At 39.1% G+C, this 18776-nt stretch overlaps 1 protein-coding gene, 1 long non-coding RNA gene and 1 pseudogene across 8 annotated transcripts in view; all 3 read left to right on the top strand.

The window, feature by feature from the left end:
* RXYLT1 (ribitol xylosyltransferase 1) overlaps positions 1-11673 on the top strand; it is a 261051-nt gene extending 249378 nt beyond the window's left edge. For 4 of the 7 annotated variants that reach the window (XM_026500117.4, XM_044384645.3, XM_044384643.3 and 1 more), the window contains 4 exons: positions 831-933; positions 4661-4975; positions 7825-7995; positions 11244-11673. In XM_026500117.4, coding sequence (XP_026355902.1) covers positions 831-933; positions 4661-4975; positions 7825-7995; positions 11244-11661 — 1007 coding nt within the window. In that variant the 3' untranslated portion in view covers positions 11662-11673. Of the gene's footprint in view, positions 1-613; positions 739-830; positions 934-4660; positions 4976-7824; positions 7996-11243 lie in introns of all 7 variants that reach the window. The other 3 variants (XM_026500119.4, XM_026500118.4, XM_057316277.1) reach the window with 3 other exon arrangements.
* LOC113256340 (protein S100-A11-like) lies at positions 1882-3545 on the top strand (annotated as a pseudogene).
* A 3267-nt stretch (positions 11674-14940) lies between the features above and the next one.
* LOC130544443 (uncharacterized) lies at positions 14941-16979 on the top strand. Its single transcript, XR_008960728.1, has 2 exons — positions 14941-15083; positions 16404-16979. It is a non-coding gene; the product is annotated as an uncharacterized LOC130544443 (long non-coding RNA).
* The last annotated feature ends 1797 nt before the right edge of the window (positions 16980-18776 follow it).

Here is an 18776-nt window from a genome sequence, read left to right as displayed (position 1 = left end):
TTTTGCCATGTAAGATTCATAGATTCTAGAGATTACATCTTTGGACATCTTGGGTGGACAGGGAAGCATTACTGGGCACCACACGTGGAAAGCTTTATCTGATTAGCTGTATGTTTAAACACGGTTATTTTGTGTGTGTCCTTTAGTACCAGGGCATAATGAGAATGGAACAAAGCACATCTGTCAATGTAAGTAAAACAGGGATCCCAGATTATTTCATTTGGCTTTCCTCTACTCTCAGAGCTTTCATTCAGGTGAAATCACAGTAAAATATCAGGGGCTGCCCCATGGAGAAAGTTGCAATGGCATTTGTCTGCAGAGGGCATCATGCAATGAGGGATGTGTGTTCAGGAGAGGAAGAGTTACTAACTCCTTGATGTATTGACCGTATACATATGTACCTGAGCTCCTCTGGTTGTGTTTGGCACAAAATGATGAATTTCCCTAGTTTGTTATAATATAGAAGCCATTCTAATCATATAGTAACTTGCATTATAACACATGTCGGGATAAAGTAGGTAGTAAAAGTCCAATGATAACTAGGGCTTTCTCAGATTTAGAGTAAGAGAGTTTATTGTCTTTGGTGTAACCCACATTCTGTCACATTTCACAGTGACAACCTCTGAATTCTGTCTCTCATACATTAACCACCATATTGATGATTTTGAGTGATTGCTTGGCAGAACGGCCTGCCGGGGGACCAAAAAGGAATACAGTCTGCTTTCCTGGTCAAATTATGTAAGTGAGCAGAACGTAAACTCATCTCACACACCAGACTAAACCAGACAGTAAATGGGTTTGTTCTTGTTTTGTTTTGTTTTAATTACCAGGTTTGTATCTCTGGGAGCATATTTTTGAAGGCTCACTTGATCCCACTGATGTGACTGCTCAGTGGAGAGAAGGAAGTTCAGTTGTAGGAAGAACACATTACAGGTAGTAATTGTGCAATATTATCGTTTGCTGTGTCTCTGTGTTCTGCACATGTGCATTCTGCAATGTTTTATGTAAATACAAGGAGAAAAATCAGAGGAAAACATATTTAGAGAATATTTCCACTTCAACTCGCGAAGACTGGAAAAGTAAATTTCGTGAATATGTATTGTAGTTAAAGCTTACCTGAACATTTTACAAAATACTTCCTTTTTTTAATTTTGTCTGTTTCATTTTTATCAAAACATTTCTGATTATATGGGAAGGTTCATGCTCCAAATTTTACAACATTTGATTGCTGATAAGCATTTAATATTCCATATCTTGAAGGAATAATATATAAACTTTAAAGTATCTTCATTTTTCTCTTTCATATACTAGTCATGTTCACATATTTTATAATACTCAAGTGGTAGCAAAGCTATTGTTATGAGTTGTGAAAATTCTATAAAAACATTTATATATGAGTTCTTTCATGATTTGATGGTATAGATTACCATTTTAATTCAATTACTCAGAAATCTTTTTTTATGATTTTTTTAAGATTATATTTATTTATTTGAGAGAGAGAGGGAGAGCACAGAGGGAGAAGCAGACTCCCCACTGAGCAGAGAGCCCCATGTGGGGCTCAATCCCAGGACTCTGATCATGACCTGAGCCGAACAAAGGCAGACACTTAACTGACTGAGCCACCCAGGCTCCCCCGGAAATCTTTTTTTTTTTTTTCAGATTCAGTAAAACCAATGTATCATTAAGACTTTTTGAGTTTTTATTTTTATAAAACTTATCTATGATTCCATATTTTCTAAAGATTTTTAAATAGGATTACGATTATTTTCTTTAGAAAAAATGTGATAATTTTGTTCTATAAAGTGCTATTTTCTATTAGATTTTGCTTTCTTATTGAAATAAAAATAATTATTTTAAATGCTTATTTCATGTAACAATTGTACTATTAGGGGAAAAAATGTCAACCAAAGATTCAGGTTTCTATTAGGATTCCATTTATTTCCCAAGAAATCAGAAAGAAAAGCTATGGTTAATCTCAATTTCATTTGAATTTTCTCTGCTCCTTTAATTCTTGCTTACTTTTTACACACTTGGAAAGCAGTTTCATTTCATGTATCTTTTCAAAGTAATCATTCTTTAAAAGTAAACAGGTTTTTATGTTTTTTAAGGTTTTATTTTATTTTTAAAGATTTTATTTATTTATCTTGAAGTAACCTCTGTACCCATCTTGGGGCTCAAACTCATGACCCCAAGATCAAGAGTCACACACTCTTCCAACTGAGCCAGCCAGGTGCCCCAAAATGGGTGAATTTTATGAAATGTAAATTAAAACTTTATCATGATCTTTAGAAATAAGTTCAACTTTTTCTTTTTTTTTATAACCTTTTCATAAGTTGCAGATGCTAATTGAAAATACCATAATTGAACTCTGATAACAATAAAATAATTTGGCATCTAGCTTTTGTTTTATCAGTTATATATCTTGTGATAATTCCTGCATATGGACGAGACAGGACTCTGAAGGCAGTCTTTTAAGGATAAGCAAAGACCACGATGAGCAGAAGAAGATTCCTCCTAAGAAATTAAAAATGAAGTTGCCCTATGAAATTAAACTGTAAATCAATATGTGATAGATATGAGTAGAGATAGGCAAAGTTCCTTTAAGAGACAGCATGAGTCCCAGGCTCACGTGTAACCTAATTGAAATATTAATATAAAGAATGTATCAATAAGGTTTTTGTGAAGGTACATGAAGGAGAGATAATATTCAGTTTCTCTAGAAAGAAAGGAGAAGGGATGGTAGGGAGATGTTGCAGTACTTATTTAAGTAATAGTAAAAATAATAAAACTAATAACAGCAGCAAGACTCCTATAGTAATTACGATGTGCCAGATACTGTTCTAAGCACTGTACATCTGTTAATGCATTTAGTCTTCAAAATAATCCTGTGAGGGTCGCCAGGCTGGCTCAGTTGGTATAACATGTGACTCTTGATCTCAGGGTTGTGAGTTTGAGCCTCAAGTTGGGTGTAGAAATTACTTAAAAATAAATAAACTTTTGGCAGCGCCGCTGCTGCCGGGTCACAACCTCCTCACCCACTCCATGCGGACATGGCAAAAATGCCCAGCCCCACTGAGACTGAGCGGGGCATCGAGTCTCTGACTGCTGTTTTCCCAAAGTTCGCTGGAAAGGAGGGTAACAACTGCACACTCTCCAAGACAGAGTTCCTAATCTTCATGAATACAGAGCTGGCTGCCTTCACAAAGAACTAGAAGGACTCTGGTGTCCTTGACCACATGATGAAGAAAATGGACGATGGGCAGCCAGATTTCCAAGAATTTCTTCATCTTCTTGTTGGCATGGCCATAGCTTTCCATGACTCCTTTACAAGATCTACCCATTTCCGGAAGTAAATCTAAGGGGCTCTTGGGCCTGCTCTCCACATCACCCCCTTTCCTTCAAAGTAGCCTCCCAGTCATCACCTCCTCCTCACATCCTACACGGACCCTGAGCCCAGAGCATCCACTGCCCTTTGCAGGCCAGTCCCGCTGGTAGTTAATAAAGCAATAGTGTTGTTTAAAGCACAGTAAACAAACAGAGTTTTAAAAAATTCAGTACTCATATTTTACAAGTTCATTTGTTTTTAAAATTACATCTTTCTTTTTTTAGGATAGGTTTATAATTAAAAAAATTAGTAAGTGGTTATTACAATAACTTGGAAACTTCAGAAGTTGTTTTCATCACTCATTATTCCACTGTGCCTAGAATTCCAAAAACAGGGTTAGACAACATTTTGTCATGTCTACTAACGGTCTTTTTTCTATATATAGTATTATGTAATTAAAATTGTAGTACAGATACAATATTGTTTCTTGCTTTTTCACAGAGAATAATATAACACATTCTCATTTATCCATCATGCAGAATGAACAAATTCTAGCTCTCTGTCATATTTGCTTCAGATATTTAACTTTCCTTTTAAAGGAGTTAAATATTCCCAGTAAAAGGGAAGCTTTCTTTGTACTATTCCCCAGTTCCTTTTCTCTTCTTCCTCCTCGTAGGCAACCCCTGTAATGAATTTGGTATGTATTCCCATTCAGATTTTTATATTTATACTTATACTAGATTTAAGCACAATTCTTTATATTGTACTTTCAAATTTACATAGAGTTACCATATTTTATGAGTATTCTGCAGCTAGCTTTTCTCCTTAGTATTATATTTGTGAGACTTAACCTCCATGGATGTTTAGAATGTCATCCTCCATTTCTCAATTCATCACTTACACTTCATTCAGATAAAGAGCATAACAGTAACTCACACCATAAAAGGGGTGGGAACTACTGACTTAAACACCTTTCCAGGAGGAACTATATAGAGTTTCACACTATTCAACTGAGTATTTACCAGCTCAAACTCTAGCCAGCACATATTCTGAACGTGGTTAAAAGCAACAACAAAGCTACCACGTTTCTGGTTATCATATGTGACTGATCTGTCTACACCCAAAACTTCCTATTAATCTACGGCCATGCTCTATCAGTCAGACTTGTTCAAGAAAACTTGGATTATAGAAATGAGGTTTCTAGAAAGAACACAGACTAAATCTTATTGTAGATTTTATGTAAAATGATTGAAAACTTCTGATATCAAATACCTTTGTTCTGTTTTTGTTTGTTTGTTTTTCTCTTGTTCTTGTTTTGTTATATTATTTTAACAGCTTCATCACTGGCCCAGCTGTAGTCCCAGGGTACTTTCCCATTGATGTGAATAATGTGGTACTCATTCTAAATGGGAGAGAAAAAGCTAAGATCTTTTATGCCACCCAGTGGTTACTTTATGCGCAAAATTTAGTGCAAACTCAAAAACTCCAGCATCTCGCCGTTGTGTTGCTTGGAAATGAACAATGTAATAATGAATGGATAAACCAGTTCCTCAAAAGAAATGGAGGCTTTGTGGAGCTTCTTTTCATAATATATGACAGCCCCTGGGTTAATGACGTGGATATCTTTCAGTGGCCTTTAGGAGTGGCAACGTAAGTACAAAATATTATTACATGTCTCTAGACTCTAAGACCTGAATTTCTGAATCAGGAAGATTATACTTTACATTTGTAATAAATGTAGTTGTTGGATCATCTGGGAGGCCAGGTACAATGTTTTCCATAGAAAAAATATGGTTTGGTCTCATGCCTCAGTAATAATAATGATGTTTTTAGAGTATGTTAGGGTTTTTTTGGTTTTTTTTGTTTTTTGGTAGAGCATGAGTGGGGAAGAGGGGCAGAGGGAGATGGAGAGAGAGGATTTTAAGCAGGCTCCATGCCCAGCACAGAGCCCCCAACTCAGGGCTCAGTCTCACAACCCTGAGATCATGACCTGAGCCAAAATCAAGAGTCAAGTGCTTAACTGACTGAGATACCCAGGCGCCCCCAGAGTATTTTAGCATTTTATAAGAAGAGTGTAAGTTACCTTTTTGTATTTTAAAACTCCAAGGCATAGGATGAATTTTCAAGTTTATCAGTAGTGCCCTAAAGAGATGTTTAACAGAGAACGGCAGACAAGCAGACCTTCTTAAAACAACTATGGAATCTATATAATTTATCGTAAAAACAAACAAAAAAATCTTACTTGAAAAGCAGTATTAAGGGACACCTAGGTGGCTCAGTCAAACATCTGCCTTCAGCTTAGGTCATGATCCCGGGGTCCTGGGATCGAGTCCCGCATCAGGCTCCTTGCTCATTGGGGAGCCTGCTTCTCCCTCTGCCTGCTGCTCCCCTTGCTTGTGCTCTCCCTCTCTCTCTCTCTTTCTCGGTCTCTCTCTCTAACAAATAAATAAATAAAATCTTAAAAAAAAAAGAATTTAGAAAAGCAGTATTAAATCAGGAACATTCCATACCCCTGGATTTGAGAGGATCATGATGTGCTCAGATCTGCCATTGAGACTTACTAAACTTGCACAAATTTCTTCTATAATAAGTGGGGTTAATTAAGTAATAACAAAGGCTTCTAAATATGTCTATAAAGTCTTTCTGTAAAATGGAAGCTTTTTATCTTTCTGTTAATAGAAGGTTTTTAGTTGACTTTACGATAAGTTAAACTTAGATCTGGCACTAGCACATAAACCCCAGGCGTTCTGTCTCTTGTTCACTCTATCGGCAGAGTCTAAAACCTAGCCTACACAGAGTAGACAGTGAATACTTGTCAAATGGGTGAATTACAAGAAATTTCATTAACACGCTTTTTGAATCAGATATTCATTATTCATTCTTATCGCTTGTTACCAGATGGGATCTTAAACTGCTGCTTAGTTGGCTACACAAATATCACCAGAGAAGCATATTAACAGGACATATTTCCTGGCCTACCCTGCAGTATTCCAACTTAGTACGTTTGTGGTAGCATCAGACAAAAAGATTTACATTAAGTATAGCCAGCTATAAGACCCTTTGAAAATTCTGTCCCTTGAGTAGAGCTCATACTTGTAAAATGTTCTGTAACAAAATTACTCTTTCATAGTAACACTACATAGTCTATTCATACAATTTCCATACATTGGATGGAAACTCTGTAATTCTGTTATTGTTGGACTAGACCAGTATCTTTTTTATAAATCAGAGGTTTTCAACCAGAAGCAGCTTTGCCTCCCAGGAGACATTTGACAACATCTGGAGAAAATTTTTGGTTGTTACAAGTGGAAGGGGGGGTGACAATGGCATCTGGTGGACAGAGGCCAGGGATGCTGCTAACTGTCCTGCAAGGCAGAGGACGGTCTCCACAGCAAAAACTGAACTAGCCCAAAATGACAGTAATGCCAAGGTTGGAACCACCTGTTACAGGATATTGTATAAAGCTTCACCCTTATGGGAAGGTTGCATTTTGGGCACACAGTTTGGTCTCTAATTAATTTCCAAATGCCCATAAGAATGGGTCAATTGCAAAAGGCCTCTTCTGGATCGCATGCAAGGTTTTTTTTTATGTTTCTTGTTATTTTTTTAAAAGCTAGGGTTTTTAAAAGATTTATTTATTTATTTTAGAGAGAGAGAGAGCAGGGAAGGAGCAGAGGGAGAAGGAGAGTCTTAAGCTGACTCCATGCTGAGTGCGGAGCCCAACTCAGGGCCTGCCTCCTGACCCTGAGACCATGACCTGACCTAACTTAACTGACTGCACCACCCACGTGCCCCAATGTTTGTTTGTTTTTTTCCTAATCTACTTTAGGGGTACCTGGATGACTCGGTTGGGCGTCCAGCTCTTGATTTCAGCTCGGGTCATGGTCTCAGGGTCCTGGGTTTCAGCCCTGCTCGGACTTCATGAGCTCTGTGCAGAGTCTGCTTAGGATTCTCTCTCTCCCTCTCCCTCTGCCCCTCCCTCCACTTGTATGCACCCCCCCCCAGTAAGTAAATAAATAAATGAATAAAATCTTTTTTAAAAACCTATAGGAACCCTTTTTTAAAAATCTACTTTAAAAGCCTTTGGAAAATCAGAGCTTTTTGCTATAGAAATGTGTATTCTGTAATCTTTTCATCACCTGTCTAAAACATTCATTAAATGATGATCATTATGAAAGTGGATTATTTATACTTTGAAGGTCTTTGACTTTAACCTTCCTTATAACTACAAGTGTATGGAAGTTGAGAATAAAAAAGCAATTCAGGCCCTTAATCTCTGTAGCACTTTTGTAAAAGATATCAGTGTGAGGTTATTTTTTTAAGTTAGTGATGCAGGGACTTTTCCAAAGTAAACATGGAAAATACAGTTTGAGGTTTAGAAAATCACACTTGAAATCTCTTCTCTGTGCATCATCATGCTACCTGAGATGCTAGGTTATAGGATAATTTGCCAATCCCGTGGTCCTATATTGTTAACTCGTATGTACTTACTTTTGTAGATACAGGAATTTTCCTGTGGTGGAAGCAAGTTGGTCAATGCTGCATAATGAAAGGCCCTACTTATGTAATTTCTTAGGAACCGTTTATGAAAATTCATCCAGACAAGCACTAATGAACATTTTGAAACAAGATGGGAATGATAAGCTTTGTTGGGTTTCAGCAAGAGAACAGTAAGTTCTATGTTTATTTGATTCACCCATTTTGTTCTCCAGTCGGGGAGTTCCTTTATGTAGCAGCACAGGTCTCCAAAGAGACCTTGTTAGCTTCACTAATACCAGTCTTTCTGAAGAAGATGTATCGATAATTAAGACTGTAGAAACTGGGTTGTATGCATTTAAAATGGGGAGCATCTCCTATAGCTGGAGTCCATCCTGAAGAGGAGTGCTAGTAACTATCCTATGCAAATGTCAATTGTTTGAGATTCCTCAGTAATATTTATTAGTTAGACCTGACACATAAGCGATTGTGAGTGCCAATAAGGTCTTAGGTTCACCCCTGAGGTTTTCAGTGACCAGTTTCAGTGTTCCAAGAGTGGCACGAAGTACTCGTCACACCATCAGGAAACAGACACCACCCTGAGGACAGGAGAACAGGACATACTGTTCTTTGAACCCCCAGATCTAACATAGGACCTTACACAAAATAGGTCTAGGATAAATGGGGAGTGGATGGTTGGATGGATGGATGGATGGATTTAACTTTCTTCCATCTTTTGCATGGTAATCACAAAACAGGTGTTCATGCAGTGAAGGAAGAAATCTTGGAATTATTCCTTTTGCTTTTAAATAAATGCAGTTTCATGTGTGGAGTCATCAGAGAAGAAATGCCTAAAAAATGTCCTTCCAGATCTAAAAAGATATTAATTGTAGCAGGTGTCCTCTTTTTGAAAGCATAGCTCCCAACTCTAAGAGCAGAGTTAGAGTTATTGTAACCGTACTGTATCCATTCAGTCAACAACCATTTTTCAAGCAACTGTTATATGCCGGAAACTATCTCAGCTGTGAAGGATTCAGCAGTGAACACAACAGTCAAAAGTCCATGCCCTCTTAGAACTTAAATGTCGGAGGAGACAAACCAGTAAAATATATTGTGTGTCAGAAGATAATAGATGCTGAGCAGAGGAGGGATGTAGAGAGGACGAGAGATCGCGAGTGGAGCATCTGCTGTTTTAGAATGGCAAGGAGAGCTCCAGTGTGAAGATTACAGATAAGCACGGGCCTGAAGAAGGTGCGGGGATGAACCCTGTCTGTTCAGGAGAAGGGTGGTCCAGGCAGAGGGAAAGCAAAGGTAAAGAGCCACAAGGGGACAGTGTGCCAGGAAAGGAATGAATGAGGGCAGTGTAAAATAACAAAGTTTATTATAGTAGTAGAATTATTCTTATAATTCCTCTTACAGCTTTGAGCCAGGAGGTGGAGTAGGTATCATCCTTGCTTCTCCTTGCTGCTTCCAGACCATTCTCCCTTTTCCTTCCCTAAAACCTCCCCATTTTGAGTATCATGTCAACAGACAAAACCATCCATTTCTCTTCCTCTTTGAAGTCATTTACTGACCCTGGGGTTTATCTCCTTAATTCTGTGAAGAGTTTAGTTCTGGCACACTCTCACTCTGTCCCATGTTACTCCAACCTAATTCTTGGTGATTCCCAATCTATATAGATGGTCCTTCTTTCACCTTTGTCTTACGTTCCTTTACTGCCTGTCTTCCAAGGGTCTGGTTCTCCACTTGGCCTTGGCCACTCAGTGTCATGCTCATTTCATAGACCTTATCATTACACATACTTCGTCTTCTCTGTGATCTCAAGTTCCAGCATCTTCCTCTGTAACCACCATTTTCTGTCATTCCAGCTCACTCCCTGTAAATATCTGACTCCAGCAATTTAGCTGGGATTTATAATTCATTGTTCCTACTACCTTTTCATTGTCCTTTGCTCATCTCATCTTTACTTTCTTCTTTTCCCCACTTAAATTTCATAATCAACTATGACTGATACACATTCAAATCCCTAGTTCCCTTATGGAGCAAACTGTAACTCTGGTTAAATCCAGCTCTCTTACCTGCGCCATACCTGTACCATGCAGCCAAACACACACACACACACAGAATCACGCCAAAAGACCTTGCTTTAAATACGTGACCTTGACTCTCAAGTGCCCAGCAATCACGTGTTTCCCTTATCCATGTATTTTCCCCCTGTCCTATAAGACTGTTTCATACCTTCTTCTCTCTTCATTACCTCTGACCCTGTCGCTTATTTCACTGAGAAAATTAGGAACAGTCAGGAGAGAATGTCTAAGCTTTCTAAAGGTCTCTCAACTTCTACCCTTGCCCCTGAACAGTCTATTCTTAACACGAGGGCCAGATTAATTCTGATAAAATATGGGTCAGGTCAGTCACCCCTCTGATCACAACCCTTCATGATGGGATGCTTGACTTCATCTTCCACCCCTCCCCCCTCAGTTACTCTGCCTTGGCCACCCTGGCCTCCTTGCTGTTCCTGGACCTGGCCAGGCACTCACTGTCTCGTTGCTTTTGTACTTGTGCTGCACTCGGTTCTCGCCTCAAACGTTCTGTGTGGTTTGCTGCCCACCTCTAGCCCTGCAATGACACGTTCCCTGATTACCTATTTAAAACTGCAACAGTGGGGCACCTGGGTGGCTCCGATGGTTGAGCATCTGCCTTTGGCTCAGGTCACGATCCCAGGGTCCTGGGATAGAGCCCTGCATTGGGCTCCCTGCTCAGCGGGGAGCTTGCTTCTTCCTCTCCCTCTGCTCCCCTGCTCCTGCTCTCTCACTCATTCTCCCTATCGCAAATAAATAAATAAAATTTTAAATAAGTAAATAAATTAAACTGCAACACTGCTGGCTCAGAAACTCCCTCCTCACTTCTCTGCTTTATTTTTCTTCATAGTACTTAACACCTAAATAACTTATGGACCTGACTTGATTACTATCCATCTCCATTACTGGAACTAGAATATAAGCTCTGTAAGGGCAGGATTTTGGAGGGTAGGGTAGAGAAAGACCTGGAACTCAGAAGACATTGGCTGGGGGGTGCCTCCCTGGCTGGGTCGGTTGGTAGAGCGTGAGACTCTTGATCTCAGGGTTGTGAGTTCAAACTCCATGTTGGGTGTAGAGATTACTTAAAAATAAAATCTTTAAAAAAAAGAAAAGAAAAGAAAATATTGGCTGGCTTAATGTTCATTCAGAAATTTCATGGTGACTACTAGATTTAAACATGTGTTGCTATAAACTTTTCAAATTCTTAAATATTTTCAAGAAATCTATTTGGGCAAGATTTTATTTCTGTCTTCTGCCTGTCGTCTCTCTAATGTATTTACCATTTCCTGTAGCTGATATTTTCTCTCACAAAACACTTGCTTAGTAAAGTGCAACCTACAGTTGTCTTTCTGATTTTTTAGGTGGCAGCCTCAGGAAACAAATGAAAGCCTTAAGAATTACCAAGATGCTTTGCTTCAGAGTGATCTCACATTGTGCCCAGTAGGAGTAAACACAGAATGTTACAGAATATACGAGGCTTGCTCCTATGGCTCTATTCCCGTGGTGGAAGATATAATGACAGCTGGCAGCTGTGGAAATACATCTGTTTACCGTAATGCTCCTCTGCAGTTACTCAAGTCCATGGGCGCTCCCTTTATCTTTATTAAGAACTGGAATGAACTTCCTGCTGTTTTAGAGAGAGAGAAAACTCTAATTTTACAAGAAAAGATTCAAAGAAGAAAAATGTTACTTCACTGGTATCAACACTTCAAAACAGAGCTAAAAATGAGATTTACTAATATTTTAGAAAGTTCATTTTTAATGAATAATAAAGGGTAACTGTTAATTATCTTTTTGAGCTAAGATCTGATTTTTTTAAGTCATTTCTAGTACTGGGTGTGGGTGTGTGTGTGTGTATAAATGTTCTTTGAGATATCCTTGTAGACCCTAGATTATGTATGTAATGTCGACTAAGTGCTCCCTTATTGGGCCACTCCTGAAAATGAAGTTAAAATGTTACTCAAACTCCCTTTTACAAAGTCAGATGATTTAACATTTACCAACTCTTCTCATCCATTCAGATCCACTCTAGGGAAGCAGCATTGTGTGGTGGAAAGACAGCTTTGGCGTCAGACAGAACCTGGGTTGAAACCTTGCCTCCACACCTGCTATCTGGGGACCTTGAGCAAGCCATCTAAGTGTCCTGAGTCTTAGTTCCTTTCAATGTAAAATGAAGATAATGGTACCTCCTAGGTTAAGTTTTAAATATGAAATGAAATAACATATAAAATATCCAATAGATATAGTAAATGCTAAATAAATATTAATCTCTAATTCATTTTTCACTCGTTACTAGTTAATAATATGATTAAATTTAAATATTTCAGTACATGCTCATTTATGTAATTTGGGAATAATCACATACCGTGTCAAGAATGTATGTGGATAAATCTTAACAGTTAGACCTTTAGATCTCTCAAGTTTTGTTGGATTATGTTGAAGTAGGTGCCTGGATGTACAATTTGGTCATAATTCATACATAATTGCCCTAGGTACTCAAAAAGTCTAAATTTCCCCTGGAATTCCTTTCTTAGACCTGGAATTCCTATGGAGGTGTCCACATCATCAGGTCTGGCAGCCTAGATATGAAGGATGTCACCTTTGCATTGGAGCATCAGGGTGCCTGCCACAACCTATCCAATTCTAAGGAAACTACCCCACCTACAACCCCTGCTAAGAGCCCTGCACATAGGGAGCCATGTTATACCATATGGTCTCCTCTTGTCCCACACTTCAGGTGACAGCTAAGGGCACATTATTCAAGGGCACTCTGTTCATAGGCTTCCGGGTGACCCTGGACATTAGTACCAAAAAATAATATTAACAACAATAATAACAACAACTAAGGCAAATAGTTAGTTCAAGGCCTTGTTGAACTAGGAAACACTGAGAACCTGAGAGTCAACTGCAGGAGCAGAAATGAAAGGCTATAATGGGAAAGGAGCTATAAGCTAGTACTGGGACAGCAAAGAAATGCTCAGGACAAGCTCAAGGAGAGAGAAATCTGACCCCAGAGCATTGTGGTGGTTCTTGATGTTTCTAGGTCCCGCTCGCATGAATTTTAAGATTGCTTTTTTATTTCACCATTGTGTACCCTCAGAATTACCTCTTTTCTTCAACCTTCATCCCCCCCTTGCCCCTGGTTGCTTGAGCTGACTTCCAAACCAAAACAGCCTACACAAAATAACAACCATATGTTTCATCTTTCAGAGTCCTCATTTGCCTCTCTCTTGAATAGGAGTAGATGACAGATTCAAGGTTATAACACGATTCTCCTTTGACTTGATTAAAGAAATCTTTGTACTGTGTTCTACCAACAAGATGGTACCATCTTTCTCTATGTGGTACTTAGTGCTGCCCATAATCCTTGTAAAGAATGCTGTCTGCGTCGATATATTTGTTGCCAGCAAGGCCTTTGGAATGGCAAGACCATGGGGCAACAGACAAGTGAATCATATCAAAAGAAGTTTTCCAGAGGCACCTGGGTGGCTCAATCGGTTGAGTGTCCGACTCTTCGTCTCGGCTCAGGTAATGGTCTTGGATCATGGGATCAAGCCCCATATTCAGTGTGAAGTCTGCTGGAGATTCTCCCCTTCTCACTCTTCCTTCCCCTTCACTCTTCCCCCTGTCCACCCCCCCCCCCAAATAAATAAATAAAATCTAAAAAAAGAAAAAGAAATTTTCCAGTGTCTTCCAACATCTTTCCTTATTATATGGAGTTTGTGGGTTACTTTTTAAAAGATAACTCCAAACTCATTTGCCTCTAGAAATAGTTGGAAATATACCTACAAGGTCTGGTGGCTTGCATTATAAAATTGGAGTCCATAAAGCTTGAAGCTCCAGAACCTACCAAGATCTGAATGCAAAGTTTCACTAAACCAGAAATACAGGCTGAGGCCAATGCTGGAATGGGACTCCACTATTTCAGATTGTTTTCTTTAATACCACAGAATTTTCCACCTCAAAGAGTAGCCAGGCAGCAGAATACATTCATACATTAAATATTTTGTAACATATCCTGTAGGGATTTAATGTTAGGAATTTTTAAAAAATAAAACATAAAGTGACCTCAAGGGCTCACAGCCTGATGGAATATTACAGAACGTTCATGCTAAGAATATTCATGCTAAGAATTCCAGTAGACATATTTATAAAGAGCTATGGGAATTTAGAGAAAGACCTATCTGTCCAGGGGTAAAGCATCCAAACTTGTCTTGAGTGGAATTTAAAGGAAAAGTAGAGGGGTGCTTGGGTGGCTCAGTCAGTTGGCTCAGGTCATGATCCCAGAGTCCTGGGATCGAGCTCCGCTTCGGGCTCCCTGCTCAGTGGGGAGCCCGCTTCTCCCTCTCCCTCTGCTGCTCCCCATGCCTGTGCTCTCTCTCTCTCTCTCAAATAAATAAATACATAAAATCTTTAAGAAAAAAGAAAAGGATAAATAGATTTGGTGGCGTCTTTTAGTGCCAGTAAAGGAACACTGGGGCAGCATTTTTCTTCTAAGATCAGCTGGAACCGACTCATTCCTGGTGCATTGGTTGAAGAGGAGACAGGCTCTTGGGATGGTTATAAGCTGCTCAAGTTAACTGCCAAGGTCTATGGAACCACCCAGGAGTGTAGGCAAAGGGTTTCAGTCATCTCCATCCATTGAGTGAGCTCATCACAGAGAGGACCACTGAAAACTGGCTCATTGGGGTGGAAGTTCTTGGAAGGAATTGGAATCCCACATCCTGTAAGTTGTCTGGCTTCTCACATAGTGTCTTCCATGTGTCATTGGTCCTAAAGTAACTCTTTCAGTTCCGTGGAGATGTCTTTCATGCATCTTAAACCACACAACTAAAACTGTATTCGTTGTTTTCCTCTTAAAAAACACATACACACAACTCTTTTCTCTCAAACCTTAATCTCAGTAAATGGTGTCACTGACCATGCTGTTTCTCAAGCTAGAATCTGTAAATTCCTATTTATTCCTCCCTATCCTTCCAAAAAATCACCAAGTTCTGTATTTTTACTGTTCTTCAAACTTATAATTGGCTTACGCAAATTTTTTAAATCTTTTTTCAGGTAACAGATTTCGGCTGCAGAGATAATATGATGTTACTGCAATTAATTCCAAATTTAGGAAATTATAAAGTATAATGTAGAAAAACTTACATATGAAATACATTATTTGAACAATAAAATAATTTGAGTGAAAGCTATATCTGGTAAGTAGAACTTCTGAAATACAAAGTTTAATATGGTTTCAATAATTTTTAATATAGACCTTATCATAAGAAAAACATTTTTGCAACTATGTACGGGGATATTGTGGTGATCATTTCCTAATATATACAAATATTGAATCATTATGTTGTATACCTAAATGTAATGTGACGTCATATGTCAATTATACCTCAATAATAATTTATAATATAAATCCTCCATAAATATATGGAATGATTTAAATGTCTAATGAGAATGAGTTTTCACAAACATCACCAGTTATTGGTATTTGGTCATTAGTTACATTTGTTTCTAAGAAACATAGTAGAAATATAGTAGTTAAAATACTATATTAAGGACCAGAGTTATTTAAGTAAGCCGTTTGACAAAAATGTATCTTTGAGTTTTATACACTCTGGTTGGGTTGTTTTCTGTAGCACAAACACAGATTTTTTTTTAAAAGTTACTAGTGAAAAGGAAACTCTTCTTTTTTTAACTTGTAATCTCAGTCGGTAGGAGTCCTACATTCATACTAGAAGCCAAGCTGCTGCCCCAGCAGCCTCCGCAGGGGAAATTACCTCTGAGCTCTTCAACCGTCAGGATGTTCTTCTTTTGAAATTATCTTATTGCAATGATTCTGTGTCCTCTTTTACAGTTAAAATAAGGAGTTTCAAAAAGGAGTAAATTATGCCAGTGATTAGGTTTTACAGTCTGATATGTGAGTGAGTGTGACAAAACTAAAACACTAAGTAACTGTTGAATACCTACTGTGTTGCTAAACCGTGGGCCACAGATACTGTGAATTAATCTCCATCAGCCTGTAAATTTTGCAAAGTCTGTACTGCTACAAAATAAAGCTAAAATTAAGCACTTAGGAATAGTGTCAGATGTTGCTGCCTTTGTCTTTCAGTATTTCCTAGAGTTCACACCTGTCTCTTTCATAATAATAACAGTGATTATAAGTTTTATTTTACCAATCCCAATGCAGATGATAGATTCTCAGCCTGTTTACTGAAAGAAGTTAGGCAGACAAGCGACAGTTTGTCCATCAGTCAGAATATCTGGATGGTTAGATCAACCTGTCATTTAAATTTATCTCAGGTTCGAGCATGATTTCTACAGTCTGTCTTGCTTAAAATATATTTGAATTGTTTTAAATATATTATCTTATTTCATTCTGAAATGAAAGTGGAAAACAATTGTTGCAAATTTCCTTCCTGGATATACCTACAGTGAAGCCTTGTTTTGGTTTTGGTGGGGGTTTTTTTAATATCTACTTATTTATTTATTTATTTATTTATTTATTTATTTATTTATTTTAGAAGGAGAGAGAGCATGAGCAGGAAGAGCAGAGGGAGAGGGAGAGACAATCTCAAGCAGACTCTCTGAGAAGCACAGAGCCCATCATGGGGCTCAGGACTCCGAGATCATGACCTGAGCCAAAACCAAGAGTCGGACGCTCAACTAACTGAGCCGCCCAGGAGCCTTGAAGCCTTATTTTTGAAAACCACATAACGTAAGCGGCCTCCCCGGCCAGGCTGGAAGGGGCCTCCTTAAAGCAGCCATCCTGTCCAGATTAGCCCCTCATCCTGCCAGGAAGGTACAATTTGGACCTCAATTTCTAAAGTGCCTCTTGTTGGTATTTTCTCTTTTTGGTTTGTTTTTCTTTTCCAGTCTGTTGTTTGAGATATTTGTTTTTAAAACTCACTAAAAACAAAGAAATGTGATAAGGGGCCATTAACTCAGAATCAGTGTCCTAACTGATGTTGACATTTATTCATTATGTCCTACAAGTTTTCTATTCCTTACCTGTTGCCAAACTCCAGCTGGGATTTGTTTTGGTTGCATCAGAACCCTTCCTAAAAGGAAAATAAAACAAAACAAAACAACAAACAAAAGACTTCTTTAGTTCTTTAGTGGGCTTTTGCCAGATTACACTGCTCATCTTATCTGTATTCAAATTTTTGATATTTTGTTCATTATGGATTCTTCTACATTTTGACATTTTAACACAAATATTACATGAAAGTATCATTCATCTTTTTTTAAAAGATTTTATTTATTCATTTGAGAGAGAGAGCATGAGCAGGGGGAGGGGCAGAGGGAGAGGAAGAAGCAGACTCCCTGCTGAGCAGGGAGCCCATCGTGGGGCTTGATCCCTGGACCCTGAGATCATGACCCAAGCCGAAGGCAGACGCTTAAGCAACTGAGCCAGCCAGGTGCCCCTCCTTCATCTTGATTATTGAGTTGTGTGAAACCTCTGTGAATTTTGCACCCAAAGAGGGCACCTTACCCCCATCACCCTAGTCCTGGCCCTGTAACAACCAACCTCAATATCTTAGTGGCTTATAAGAAAAGATGTTTATTTCCTATTCACATTTCATTGGGGTTACAGATCAACTGCAACTCTGATGGGCTCAGCTGGGCTCTGCTCAACTTGGCTGCACATGTCTTCTCTTTCCAGAACCCTGATGAAGGAGTAGCCTCTCTGTGGGATGTTCTGTTCTTATGGTAGAGGAGAAGAGGAAGGGTAGCTTAGCTCAGGCTGCCGTAACAAAATGCCACAGACTGAGTGGCCTAAACAACAGAAATTTATTTCTCACAGTTTGGGAGGCTGATATGTCTGAGATCAGGTTGCTAGTATGGTCAGGTTCTGGTGAGTGCTCTCTTCCTGACTGGCAGATGGCCACCATCTCCCTGTATCCTCACATGGCAGAGAGAACAGCTCCAGTCTCTTCCACTTCTTATAAGGACACTAATCCCATCATGGAGGCCCCACCCTCAGGACTTCACCTAAACCTAAGTCCCTCCCTCACCTCCAAATATCATCATACTGAGGGTTAGGGCTAACACATGAATTTTGCAGGGACACAAATGTTTGGTTCATAGCAAAGGGGCAATTACTGATATGTACTGTGGAGAATTATGCCCTGGATCTTAAAGCTTCTTCCCAGAACTGGCATCGTATCACTCTTCCCGTGTTCCATTGGTCAAAGCGGTCACAGGGCCAAACCTGAATTCAAAAAGTGTGGAATGTGTACTCTGTCTTCTGAAAGAGAGAAAATATTGAGAACAGTCCAATTTACCTGAACTCTGGGATACATGATGTTGGAGTCCTTGGGCCTATTTACAGCCATTTCAGTTCTCCTCTCCTGAGCACATTCTAGGACTGCACTCACTGCCCCTATTTAAAGATAGGTACAGCTATATGGGGGCACCCGGCTGGCTCAGATGGTAGAGCATGTGACTCTTGGGCTTGGGTTAGTAAGTTTGAGCCCCACACTGGTTGTAGAGATTGCTTAACAATTTTTTTAACATTTAAAAAATTAAAAAGATAGGTATAGCCATGTGGGGTATAGCAGAGGTGATGTTTCCCTCCAGGCAGAAGCTTGAGGTGACAATGCATAATCACCCTCATTCCCTTTTGTGCCTCATCGGTTAGGAAAGCCTATGTCAGTTTGCGCCTCAGCCTGTGTCCTGAGTGAACAGACCCCCTAACAACCCACCGTGGACATGGAGAATGAGATGGAAAAACTTTTATTATGGAAGGCCACTGGGATTTGAAGGCTCTTTGTTTTGACAGCATAACCTAGCCCACCTGACTAGCACATTCCACTTCTAGGGATGGTTCCCCTTCCTCCAGTCTGGCATATGCCTTTCTAGGAAACAGGAAAATAACCATTCTTCCCTGGTAA

The sequence above is a fragment of the Ursus arctos genome, unplaced genomic scaffold, assembly GCF_023065955.2.
Source record: "Ursus arctos isolate Adak ecotype North America unplaced genomic scaffold, UrsArc2.0 scaffold_21, whole genome shotgun sequence".
Lineage (NCBI taxonomy): Eukaryota > Metazoa > Chordata > Mammalia > Carnivora > Ursidae > Ursus > Ursus arctos.
Note: the sequence above shows the minus strand (reverse complement) of the source record. Positions and strands in the feature narration are given on the sequence as shown.